Raw genomic sequence first — 13,210 nt, forward strand, 5'->3', positions numbered from 1 at the left:
AAGGCCTTGAAGATCAGCCTCTCCTCGAAGCTCTTCTCGGTCTTGGGGACCTCTGAAAAGGGTGAGATGCATGCTGCTGAGCATCCAGCCTGACCGCTGTGTTCAGCTCTCGTGGGAATAGGGCTCAGAGGCGGTAAGCGCCCAGCCCAGGGCCCCACAGCAGGAGGCAGGAGCCTCGGGGCGGCCCCGGGGTTCGGACACTCACCAATTTTGGTGAGCCACCTGGCTATGCAGCCGTAGACCTCGTCTAGAAGGATAATGACCACCAGGTTGATGATGACCGCGGTGGCTGTGACCGTGACCCGGATGTTGGACCGCACGGAGGGCGAGGAGTTCATGGCTAAGGCAGCGGCCGTGGAGATTCTGTAGATGATGACGCCAAGGACGATGGCGAAGGTCACCGCAACCTGTGCGGGGGTAGGACGCCTTGGCAGGGCCACCCAAGGCTCACTGGGCCTCCCCAGCCCAGCTCTTCCCGACCCTGCAGCTCTTCAGCTTCAAAGCAGAGACGGGCATTTCGAGTCGCCCACTGCAGGGGCTTTATGGGGCGGGCATTGCAGACAGACGAATGAGGGCTGGTTTCTCATTTAGAGAAGGGGACACTGAAGTTCAGAGAGGTCAGGTGACCAGGCCAGGTCACCCAGCGCACGGGCTGGGATATACCAGCCCCCCTTGTGCAACGGAAGGCTGACTGCTAGCTGGGAGCTTCTCCCCGACCCTGGTGACCTTGAGCAGAAGCAGTGACCTCTCGGTGTAGTACTGTTTCATGGGGATGGGTGCTGTGGCGGCCCCGGGGTGGGGGTGGTCAGTGGTGCAGGCCTGGCTGGGATGGTAGGACTGGGTCCCTTCTCCCAAGCTTCCCAGAGCCACCAACTCCCTCTGGCTTGTCCCAGAGAGCAAGCCCCTCATCTTGCCAAACCCACTGCTGGACGGAACATTCCATCACACTCAGGCTGGCGGTTGCCTGCGAGACCGGGGTGGGAGACGGCTGCGGCGGGTGCCAAGTTTGTCCCGTGTGGGGCCGTCTGTCTGCCTGGCTTCCTTTCCCTGTTTTTTGAAGACCCTAACTCAACGGGAAGACCCCATCGTCACCCTGTCCTGCTGTAGGGGTGAGGCGGCTTGCAAATCGCAACCCTGAGGACACACTGAAGACGGAGGCAGTGGCCCCATTGTCAACCATGCTGACTCCTCTGTGTCCTGTGCACGTTTACATCTGTTAAGGGTGTGGAGGGCGGGCCGCACCCCCGCTAGGGTGGTCCCCTTGTTTGTGGGGACCGTCCCGGGGAGGTGCGGGGCTTTGCTGTGTGTCTCTGCGGCCTGGAGAGGCTGTAGCTGGCTCACCCCGAGGAAGACAGACCACAGCGGTCACGGTTTCCTAGGAAAACTGTTTCGCGCTTTTGGCCGGTGACTCGGCTTCTGCACACATCTTCGAGTGACTAAAGGGTGACCACACCCTGCCCGAGAGAAATGACCACGGCCATACAAAGCCTGGTGGAGGGGCGGCCTCGCTGTGAGGTGCTGGCACCCTGCTGGGCTCAGGGCTTTCCTCGGAAAACCCTCGGCCTCCTGCCAAGAGGCCGCTCCCGCTCCCGGGGGAGGTGCCGCCCTGGCCATGATGGCCCTGGTGCCTGCAGGCGGGGCTGCAGGCGGGGCTGCCAGCAGACTCAGCCAGGTGCCCCTCCTTTCCCAGCCCGAGGGCCAGCACATCCCCGCAACACGCAAGCCGGATGGGAGGGATGGCAGTCTCCCTTGGGGTGGGGGACAATCCCCCCTGGAAGCGGGGAACCAAGGGCCAGGCTGCAGCTGGTGTCTCTAGGACCAAGAGCATCGTACGTGCTCAACCCACATTTGTTCAGTGAATAGAGATCCGGGTGACGGACCAAACTGATCGCTTCGTCTGTGACGGGGTCACCAGTATGTTAAGAGCCAGCTCGTGCCCTGCCCACTTCCCCCACCTGTGCTGGGAGTGACAGCGCACCCACGTCCCAGCCTCCCTGCAGCTCGGGGTGGGGTGGGGGGGCACATGACACGGTCTGACCAGTGTGAAGCAAGCAGAGGTGACGGGCGGGTCTCCTGGAAAGCACCGTCAAAGAGGCGCTGCCTCCTCTGGCATGGCCTCCTTCCCCTTGGCCCTTCCCCTCCCTCCTGCCTGGAAAGTAGAGGTGATGTTGGAGGAGGGGCAGCCACATTGTGAGCAAGAGAGGACACGGGATGGGTGAGGAGAAGGCCAGGGAAGCCAGTCTGACGGCAGAGTGGAGGGACCCACCACCCTGCCTCACGCCACCTCACCCCACACGCCACCCACTCCGCCCCATGGAGCCCCCCCTAACCCCCTTCTACCCACCCCCTTCGCCTCTCACCCCAGGAACCTAAGACCTTGTGAAGACCATTCAAGGCAATGACGTGGAACCCAGGGCTCTGGTGCCAAGTCCTTGCTGTGGTGCAGAAGAAGGGCCCAGCCAGCCTCTCTACCTCTTGCCACCCCCTTGCTGGTCCTTCTGCAGTGACACTGCTGTTCTCTGCCCGGATGGGCTGGACCTTGGTGCCTGAGTCTCCTGCTTCCGCCCCTGTCCCCCTGGGTGAGCCCCGGAGGCCCTGGGCAGGGACCGCCACCTGCAGGTTACCTGCCAGCACCAAGCCCAGTGCCTGGCCAGAGGAGACCCATCACTCATGTGTTTTTGGGGCGTGTGTTCCAGGGCCCTCGGAACGCGTCTGGGCTCACTGCCACCCAGTCGCCCTGATGGCACCACAGCCCTCCTGACCCACTGAGTGGCACTATGGTCTCGGGGGTCCCCACGGACATCTTCGCACTAGTTGAGGCCCCTCCGATTGTATGAGGGGAAACTGAGTCCTCACACTGCTTCTAACCACTCAGGGTGGGGCCCCGGCCCCCCTCCAACCTGGAGCACTAAGACAAGCCTCGGCGCCATGTCCTCGAGTTCACGGAGAACGGCAGGCTCTCAGCGCAGACAGCCTGACTGGCTTCTGGCCCCACTGCCTGCAGGCCGGTGGCCGGGGACAGGAGCCACACATTTGGGCCTCAGTTTCCTCAGCAGGAGGGGACGGCGTTGGGCAGCCAGGCTGTGAGGACCAAGATGCGTCCTGCCAGGCCCTCGGGCTGCTGGGCACATGCTCAGCCCTTAGTTGGCCCTCAGCAGCCAAGCCAGGGCCTCTGGTGCCAGGCCACAGGGCTGGGGGCTGTACAAGACTCTAACTTAAAGCTCCGGGGCTAGACGAGGGGACGGTCATTTGTGCGGTGACCACAGGTGGCCCTGACCCCTTGGGGAGGATGAAAGCACAGCGAGCGAGGGGCTGAGGCCTCAGCAGCGCCGACCGGCCTGGAGTCGCAGGCCACTGGTCACCGAGTGCCACTGCCTTGACTTCGCTGTTGTCTGCGTGTTATTTATTTAACGATATTCTCTAAAAAGCGCCTCAGTTTTGTCTTAAACAATATCTCTGAACTCCTGGCTTGGAACGACTACTTACTTAAGCATGACACTCTCAGAATGAAAGACGCGTATTGGGGCCCCCGTGAAAGTGTGTGTGGGGGGCCCCCTTGGGGGTTACGGAGGAACCGCGGCCCCTCCCAAGTTAGAGGTGGTGGTGGGCTCTCCCGCACCCCCACCACCCCGCATGAGTGCCCCTGCCATGGTGACGGCTGGGCAGGCACTGCACAGCTCTCTGTGGGCTCCCAGATGTCCTCCCACCTCCGCCTTCCGGAACTTACCATGAAGACAATGGACACCAAGTTGGTCAGGTAGGCTGGGAACCGGTCTCTCCAGGTCAGCTTCACCTTGTCCGTCTGCAACAGGAAAGAAGGCAGGTCACCGTGGGAACCATTGTGGCGGGGGATGCGTGTGTGCGTGTGGACCTGGACAACAAACACTCATAAACGCCTTCCAAAAAATCCGCAGGCGGCACGCGGATGCGAGCAGCTAGTGCTCAAAGAAACATCTGGGGTCCCGTTCCCTCCGAAATGATGTCGCATAATAACAGAAATAACAGCCTTTTTACCGTGTGATTCCTCTGCACACGGGGCACACAACTGCCAAATGCATTTCTACATCAGCCTATCGCGCCCATGTCGGGGAGAAGCTTGTGTCTACGATCCATCTCTTTGGCCAAGAGGCCTACTTCCAAGGCTGGCACATCTAAGATGCTTTGTCCTTTGCCACCCAGACCATAATAGTTATTTTCCTTTGCGGAGCACGTTGAAACAAGCAAGTAGCATGACAAGTTCAAACACTGTTTGCCAGGGAGCCATGGCGGACTGTGGCGACACGCCCGAAGGCTCTGTGGGTCTGGAAGAGCCTTAAGGAGAAGCTTGTCACTAAGCCGGGGTGTTCCAAGGATCAGGTGGATTTTTAAATGGGAAAATTCACGTGTTAGGTCAACGAACGCTGCTGGCGACGTGACACCGGAGGCCACTTGTCCCCGGGGCAGGTGGCATGCGTGTTCATGAGAAGACCGCTGGCAGGCGGGGGTGACGAGCACGTTGCGCAGGCTCCGACTAGAGCAGAGCTGCCCCTGCCCCCTGAACCCGCCACAGCCCATGCGGTGACATCTCAACACACGTCACAGCTCGCTGGGTGCGGCAGGAAGGCAAAGAAGCGTCGAGGTGGACGTTCAAGAAAAAAAAACCCCGTGCAACAGTCAGAGTTCGTGGAGGAAAACACACCGCATTTTGGCCGTCTGCAAACAGTCCAGACGCACGCTCCCCACAGATAGAAAAGTACCAATGTCACTCCCGCCATGGCTGTCTTAACCCTCCGCTTCCATTTGTTTGTTGACTCCTCTGGAATATTCCGGTGCTTCTGAGGGCGGGGGAGGGAACGAGAGAGCACTGTGGGGCGAGGGGCGAGAAGGCCACCATCGGCCCCTGTGTGCTCACTGCCAAGGCTGATCCCGGCTCTGGGCGTTTTAAGCCACTTGGAGACAGCAGAGACCCCCATTCTAACGGGAAGACTGTGACCCGGGCAACAGAAGAGGCTGCACGGGGCCGCGCGATGCCCGTCTGGTCTCGGGAACGGGCCGCCACGGTTCAGGGGCGCGTTTACGCAGAGATGCTCGGTTCGCGTGGAGCGCTTGATGCCACCACAAAGGCGGCCGCGCCCAGAGCCGTAAGCTAGCGCACCGATGCGGGGGATTTTTAAATTTTCCCTGGAAACGAATTTGGTGCCATAGCTGGGAGGAAATCGAACCGTGAAGTCGCCCCAGGAGCCAACAGAACAGAGGAGACGATAAAGAATGTGGCCCGCCAGAGGCGCAGAGGGCCTGGGTTCTCACGCACCTCCACACACAACCCCTGCACCTTGCTGCTCTCATGGGACCGAAGAGGCAGAGGGGCTGGGAGTCTGGGGGGCCTCCTGGCACAGCTGCCCTGGCCCCATCTGGGCTTCGTTACGTCCCTGACCTCAATGGCCATGACGGGTGTCACACAGCCTCTTTCCCCGCTTGAGGATGAAACACCCATCCATGCTCAGGCTAAGAGGTGTCGCCGAAACACCACGGGGCGGACGGGCCTGGGGCTGTGCACCGTGACACAGGCTTGGGGCTGAGGCTGCCACACGGAACTCGGGTCTTGACGGCCCACGGTGGAGGCCCGTGGGGACCCAGGGGCAGTGGCGTCCATGCCTGTCCCTTTAGGAGGGGGAAACAAGGCCCAGAGGGGTAACAGAGCCGGCCGAGGCCACAGGGCGGCTGCTCGCAAGGCAGCGTGCCCCGGGACGGGACTGGTTAAAGTGAGGGACCGTCGTCTCCTGTTGAGGGGTGACGACTCTTGCTTTGGTGGCTACTTCTTCCGCATCCTTGAGGCCCGCTCAGACTGAGGGGGGTTGGGGGAAACGCACCCTCTCTGTGGCCGCGTGAGGACGAAGCTGGATTCTGCCATGGTGCAGGCACCGGGGCCCCAGAGGGGGCTTTTGTGCGCCCACCTTGTCCCCAAGCTGGGATCGGCAACCGCGACCCCTGGCCACTTTGAACCGGCGAGCTCTGTCCACGGGACACAATGCCAAGGACAGATAAACCCGGGGGTTTGTCCCGATTGGCCCCAGAGGCTGAGTGTGCAAAGGGGACAGCAAATACCGGGGTGCGGACAAGCACCCTTCAACTGTCCCCACCCCTTCAAGAACCGATGCCAGCTTCCCCAGCCACAGCGAGATGCTGACAAGGGCCCAGGGGCTCTGTGCTTGTCCTACGCCAGGTAAAGAAAACCTATGGAAAAACAGCCAAGCACCTCTAGAGATCTGTGAGCATTTAGGCTGCGCTCCAACCTGAATGACGAGAGGTTTGGGGAGAAAGGCATTTGTCATAAAAAGGACAGTGGCCTCAAGGATGTCACAAAAACAACACTGCGCGCGCGCGCTCTCTCTCTCTCTCTCTCTCTCTCTCTCTCTCTCTCTCTCTCTGTCTTGTCGTCTGTGAGTGAAACGAGAAACTGGCCACGTGCTCAGGGCGAACCCTGTCATTTCCTCCTTCCACACGGAACGTAGTGGGGTGGACACAAAGTGTCGAGGGCACCGTGAAAAAGCTGCAAAGCCACCCGGTTCCGGGTGTTGAGATGTCGGCTGGAGTGTGAGACCACACTCAGGTCAAGAAGGTAGATCTGCAGCAGGTTTGATGAGCTACAGCCCACGGCCAAAGCTGGCCCCCTGCTTGTGTTTATAAATAAAATTTTATCAGAACATAGCCAGCCCCTCACCTCCCTCTTTTTTAACCTGTTATCTACGGTTGTTTTTGAGTAACAATGGCAGAACTGAGTAGTTGTGATAGAGGCCTGCAGAGTCTAAATATTTACTCTCTGGCCTTTGTCTGGGGGTTGGCCCCCCGTCTACACTGCTGATGACCGCATAGTGTTTTACCGCCCCCGTCTACACTGCTGATGACCGTACGGTGCTTGCTGGCCCCCATCTACACTGCTGATGACTGTACGGTGTTTTACCGCTGGGGAAGCCCCTGGCAGCGGCCGCCTTACCTCTTTGCTCTTGGACTCCCTCCTCAGGGACTTCTCCAAAACTCTGGCTTCGTATTCGACTCTGGGATGGTCCTGCGAAGGGAACCAGGCGGGCACGGAGCCCCGTGAGCCGTGAGTCTGAGGCCCTCGCGTGAGCACACGTGGCAGATTCAGCCCACACACTCGTCCTGGGCACCCTTAGGGGCCAGTTCGTAGCTGGCTGTTTGTACTGTTCCCAATTTAGGGCTCCCCGTACACACTCCATCCAGCCCTCGCTGGGGTCCCCGGCCCACTGGGAAGGCCACAGACGCTGGCTCTGTGTCCTGGAGGCAGGTCAGGCTGGGGCCTGTGGCCGCTTTCTCACTGTGAACACCCAGCCATGAACTGGCCCCGAGAACGTCCTGTGAGGGGCCGTGGGGGTCGGGAGAGCCGGCAGTGTCAGCAAGCGTGGGCAGACCAGAGGTGCCAGGCCTCGGGGGGCCCAGAGCAGGTCAGCAAAGGGCGCTGGAACGGAAGAGAGGCTCGGAGGTGGGGGAGAAAGCAGAGACCCCCGCCTGCGGGGGGGTGCTGCGGGGGGCTGCACGGGAGAAAGAGACGGGTCAGGTGCACGAGGAGGTCCCTCTCCCAGGGAGGGGCTACGGGAAAACAAAAGAGTGACGAAAATTCCAAACCTTGACAGCCTCCTTCAGGGAGCCAGAAACGTGCAAACAAAACAGAAAGATCGCATTACTCGTGCTGTTTGTTAGAAATAGGACACACCCTCCAAAGATAATTTTCTTCAGGACCGAGATGAAGGTGATGGGTCCAGGTGGGCGAGGACTCGGGGGGCCAAGGTCCACTAAAGGCCGTCACCACCTGAGGATGGCCGTGCACGCTGTTGCCTCTGTAGCTCTAGTGATTTTGGAATTCCCAAGGGGGTGCTGGACTGAACTGTCTCGGACTTGGCTAAGGGGCACACAGGCCCGGCGAGTGGACACAGGCTCCTTCTGCTCCCAGGCCAACACCTGAGGTTGGCTTCAGGCGCTTAACTCCCCCAAGAGGCCCTGGCCGGCCATGGTGGGGTGCTCGGGCCCTGTGGACCCCGGGGCCAATGGCTCCGATCGCCACCCCAAAATCAAGCACCCGGACGAGGCCTGCTGCAGGAAGGGGCTGAGCCCAGGGGAGGCCGGCCAGGTGGCAGGTCCTGGGGCTGGGCCCTCCCTGCTCCTTATGCTTTAGACTTCCTGACCCACTGAGAGACCCTCGAACCCTGTCGAGCGAGGACTCTTCCCAACCGCCATTTCAGAAACGAGGCCACCGAGGCACAGAGAGGCTAAGCGACTCGCCCAGGTCACACAGCGAGGGCAGTGTCGCGTTGGGACGGAACCCAGGCGGCCTGGTCCCACACGGCCGAGTGGCCGCCACGAGGCTGCCACGAGGCTGCCAGCAGACTCTGGGCCCTCGCCCGCCGATGGCGCTGTCAGCACGGAGCCCGTGTGCCGGCCTCTCTGACCGCACCGCGCATCTGGCTGAATAGCGACCGGCAGGCTCGGCCTCAGGAGGGAGCATGTTGTATCAGGAAATAAAAGCTAATGGAAGAGATTCCCACATTACAGTGAGAACGCACGAGAGTTTTCTCTTTTAAAAATAAGCACGGTGCTTTATAAGAGAAGCAGCGGCCAGCGTGGCCACACCTTACAGCTCCGCCCCGAGCGAGGCTGGCTGCGGGGCCCAGTTTTCCAGCCCACGGGGGATTCTGGCTGGAGCTGCCCAGTCAGGGCGGGGCAGTGGCAAGGCTTCCCCTGGGAAATGTGGGGAGAGGGCTCACTGCCATCCCCGGGGACATTCGTTCCTGACGCCTGTCTCTTGGGAACATGCAGACGCCCAGCATCTGGCTCCCCCTCCATCAGGAAAGGCTCTGTCCCCACTACTCAGCCACGCCTGGCCGCTGGCTCCGAGGTGTGTGGCTTTGGCGCCCGGGGAGAGGCTGGCGGCCGCTTCTGGGGACTTGCCTCATGGGCAGCGGTGACTCCCTCCCAGACCCGCCCGGTCTCCCCCAGACGGGATGAGCTCAGCGCGGTGAGCCTTGGCCTGCGTCCCTGCATGCTGGTGGGTGGCGTGTCCGTGTGAGGAAGGAGATCAGAAACAGTCTAGCAGACATCAAACGGTCGCCCTGGCAACCACGGGCGAGTCAAACACCAGGGAGATGAACTGAGAAGTCTCGCCTGGGATTCACGACCTCTGGCTTCTGCGTGCGTCCCCAGGAGGTGACGGGACAGGGCCGGGGACGGAATGGGGTGGCAGACACGGGGGGCGGGGGGCGCAGCGCCAAACCCACTCACCTCCTCCTCCTCGAAGCCCGTGAGGTCCCAGCGGTAATTGAGCCGCATCTGCTTTCTCTTCCAGTGCTCCATGAACGTGGCGGCTGCAGGCAGAGGGGCGACCCGAAAGTTAGGGGCTGAGAAGCCCCTGCAACACCGGGTGACATCAACGCACTGCCCCCTTCGGCACCATTTGATGAGCGAGGTCACCCTGTGACAGCATGCTGGACCAAGAACTTCACACGAAGTAACCCGTTCGGCCCGTCCACCCACCGTGGGGCAGAGACGATCACTTTCCCATTTCACAGACGAAGACACTGAGGCACAGGGAAATCAGGTCCTAGCCAGCCAGTGAGGGGACAGGCAGGCTGGTCCCATATCCTGTGCTCCATGTGTCTTGGGGACCTCAGGTCACAGATGGACTTCTTGCAGTTGTAAAGGGTGAGAGGTGGGCCAAGGCCACTCGCTCGAGTTCAAACCCACGTAGGTGGCCTGACTGCTGAGCCGCACTCTTAGCTGCTAAATGTCGTTAGAATGCCACCTCCTCCAGGAAGCCTCTCATCATCCTTCTCAGAGTCAGAAAGAAACCAACTCCTCTCGGGACCCCTCCTGCCCACGGTGCCCACACTGCCTTCCAGTGTGATCCCTGCCATGTCGAGTGGCCCTTCTGGTGTGTGGGGCAGGGGTGGGGCCTCGCTCACCCGGATGCCCGGCACACAGCCAGTGCCTGGCACAGACACACACTCAAGAGAGCTCACTGCGTGAGCGCCGGGCTTTCGCGAGCGAACAGCTTGCGAGCGGAGATGCAACTGGCTGGATCGTTCGTCATTAGTTTGTCCCCACAAGGGAAAGTCAGCAGAGGCCGGGGGCTGGATGGACGTAAGTGTGGTCGTCAGGTTAGCTGAACTGTCATGCGTCAGGCTCTGCTCAGCGAGCTGTCTCGTAAGTATTAATCTCCTGTCGACCCCACCAGAATCACGGGCGGGAGGTGCTGCTCTTTCTCCCTTTTACAGAACAGGAAACCGAGGCTCGGAGGAACTCGGTGGCTTGTGTGATAAGGGGCGGCGTCAGGATGGAAATAAAATGAGAAGCGGATCCGCCTACACGATCCTCCACCAGGAAAGGACGGTGCTTAGACGGGCAAGTAGCAGGTCTGAGTCTGGCCCGGACCTGGCTCGGAGGGCTGCGGTCAACGCAGAACCCCGCTCCCCGCCCCAAGTGTGCGTGCGTCTCTGTGCACCACCAGCCGGGCCCAGCCGGGAGGCAGGAGCCTCTCAGGTCTTCCAGACGGGGGGGACTTTAATCCTGGGAACTGGCCACACCGGCGACAGAGGACCTGAGGAGCCAGGTGGTCGAGGGGGAGACAGCCCAGCGGTCGCAACGGCAGGAGGCGGCTCTGGTTCAGGGGTGGAGGGACGACGGGAGGTGGCGTCCCCAGAGCCAGAGCCTGGAGCTGCCCAGAAGCTAGGGTCACGGACGGAGGGCTTTCGCGTGGGGGTCTGGGCCCCAGAGAGGACAAAGCCTCTGCCGGATGCCGGAGGAGGCTGAGGGCGGTGGGGACAAACACGCTGGCTCTCCCTCCTTCCCCCTCGTCCGCCATCAGGACCTCCCACGGGCTGAAGCCATCAGGACACCGGAGAGCCAGGGGCCTGGGAGACACAGTCCCCGCCATACAGATACGTCCTCTGCAGACGCATACTGGGCACCATTGCTGTGACAAGGACTCCGGAGGGGGCCACGCCCTGCTGTGAGGAGGCGCACAGCCCGTCTGGGAGGCGCACGCTCCTTCACGAGTTTCCATGGCTGTCTCTCCTTGTCCTCCGCCTGCCCATGGCAGTGCCTCTCAGACCTTGGGTCATGTGAGAGCAGAAAGATACCCCTATTTTGGACTGCCCCGGAGGGCTGGCTCCATGCGCACCTGCAGAGCTGGCCTGCTTATCGTCTCTGGCCTGGCCTTGCCACGTCCTCCCCATTCCCAGCTCACTCACCCCCACCTTCTGGACCTCACCCTCCCTCCGCTCACCAGCCTGCAGTGTGACAAGTTACCTCTCACAGAGGACTCAAACGTGTGCCACATTCTGTGCTAGGAATTTACCCACATCGGTTAGCCCAGTCCTTGCAAAAACGCCAGGCAACAGAAAGTACTTCGCTTCATCCATTTACAAACAGAGGCTCAGAGGGTTAAGTGCTCTGTGTGACAGCCTGAGGTTTGAACCTGATCCTGTTTGACCCCAGAGTCCACGCTTAACCGCTGCACTTGACTGACCTTGTGCTCAGGTATTTGCTATTCTCTAAGGGAATAATAGTCATATTCACAATAAGTAATCTGATTCTGAGAGAAAAACTTATAGGGCCAGTTTATGAATGAGAAGATGAAGGCACGCAAGAGAGAGAGAGCGTAAGTCATCTGCCCAAGGTCACACAGCCGGGCAGTGGGATTTGAACCCAGGCATTCTTTCTTAGAATTCGTCCCGTGAAACGTGTCATGACAGACACAAGGGCCCTCTCCCAGAGGTGTCTGTGGGTCAGCCAGGCCCAAGACCGGGCCCTGAGGGGCGGAGACAGTCTACAGACAAGGCTGGTTAGGTTCGGTTCTCTTTAAGACATTTTACGTAAAATAAAGACATTTTACGTAAAATCACGAATGTCCTGTCTCTCCTTTAAAAAGCGGCCGCATTGACACCAAAAGGCCGGCAGTGAGGAGTGGGCAGCACCCCTCCGCCACGGTTTCGGCGCACCTTCTCTGCCTGGTCAGGCCCCACTGGGCCCCAGTGTCTGGACTCAGTGGCACTGACTTTGCCAGGCCTGCTTTGGAGCTAACAGGTGGCGCTGTGGAGTTCAGGCCTGGCCCACAGGTGGGGAGCTGTGAAGCCCATGCAGACCCAGGGGCAGTGCCCAGGGGCGGTCCCTGGTCTCAGCTCAAAGCTGGGTGTCCCGAGCAGCATGATGCCCCGCCTTCCACTGAGCTGGGCCACGGCCAAGTGTCCCTCCTCTATGACTGTGCCCCTGCAGCCCTCCCCGCTCACACCAACCGTGGGGACAGCGGTGGCACCTGCGGGCTTTCTGACCCTTCCCTTCGAGGTTCTGCCATAATGGTTCTCCTTGTCAAGGTGCCAACGACGTCGCACAAATGTCATGGGACGTCCAGTGGGGCGTGGTGCCTCTGCACACCTATCAGCCCGCCCCCGAGCTTCCAGTGCAAGGATAACGCACTCCTGTTACAGATGGGTAAACTGAGGCTCTGAGGAGTCCAGTGACTGGCTAATAAACGCCAGAAACCTGGACCTAGGACGTGAAGACCAGCCGGGGTCAGGGGTGGTGTCTTCCCACCCACACGAGGACAAGCTGTGTGCCAAGCTAGGTCTGTGGCACAAAGAAATGAAGAAATGGCCTTGAAATGGCCTCAGCGGCCATCCAAGGGGGCCAAAGACACAAGACCCGCCCTCCCGAATTCTAGAGCCCGGCGGGCAGCATGGCACAAAGACGCGGACGGTGACGGCGGCCAAGGCCAAGGCCAAGGCCGTGGCGGGAGCAGGCGGTTGAGCTAGGATCTGCCTGTCTTCAAACCTTCATATAAACGACACAGTGCGAGACAAGCACACTCTGTGGAGAAGCCTGGAGGTGGCGGGCCACCGAGGTGCCCGGCTCTACGCTGGGTCAAGGCCAGGTGAGCGCGGGCAGGTGACCGGCCCGCCTCTGCCAGCCGCAGCCCCGCGTCTGCACCACGGGCTTGGTGACAGTGGTGACGGGAGGCGGGGCGCGAGTCAGTCCCCAGCACTGCTCCGGGCCGCACGGGCGGCGCGTGCCACGGGGGACGTCTCACGACCTGGCTCGTCCCGGCACGTTAGCCACCGTGTCTTGTTAAGAGGCTGATCGCGGGACAAACAGCCACCTAAGGGACGGCTCCATTTATCCAAAACATCCGGAATGTTTATAGGGAAATCCGCAGGGACAGGAG

The 13,210-nt window shown here is 60.7% G+C and overlaps 1 protein-coding gene across 1 annotated transcript in view; it reads right to left on the minus strand.

Annotated features, from left to right (window-relative positions):
* The window catches only part of ANO1 (anoctamin 1), a 69,574-nt gene that overhangs the window by 17,901 nt on the left and 38,463 nt on the right, over nucleotides 1–13,210 (minus strand). Inside the window, 7 exon segments of the mRNA XM_006911293.1 lie at nucleotides 1–52; nucleotides 206–407; nucleotides 3,728–3,802; nucleotides 4,737–4,814; nucleotides 6,974–7,045; nucleotides 7,624–7,635; nucleotides 9,274–9,356. The exon segment at nucleotides 1–52 is cut by the window's left edge and continues 19 nt beyond it. Coding sequence (XP_006911355.1) covers nucleotides 1–52; nucleotides 206–407; nucleotides 3,728–3,802; nucleotides 4,737–4,814; nucleotides 6,974–7,045; nucleotides 7,624–7,635; nucleotides 9,274–9,356 — 574 coding nt within the window.

Source organism: Pteropus alecto, unplaced genomic scaffold (assembly GCF_000325575.1).
Source record: "Pteropus alecto unplaced genomic scaffold, ASM32557v1 scaffold43, whole genome shotgun sequence".
Lineage (NCBI taxonomy): Eukaryota > Metazoa > Chordata > Mammalia > Chiroptera > Pteropodidae > Pteropus > Pteropus alecto.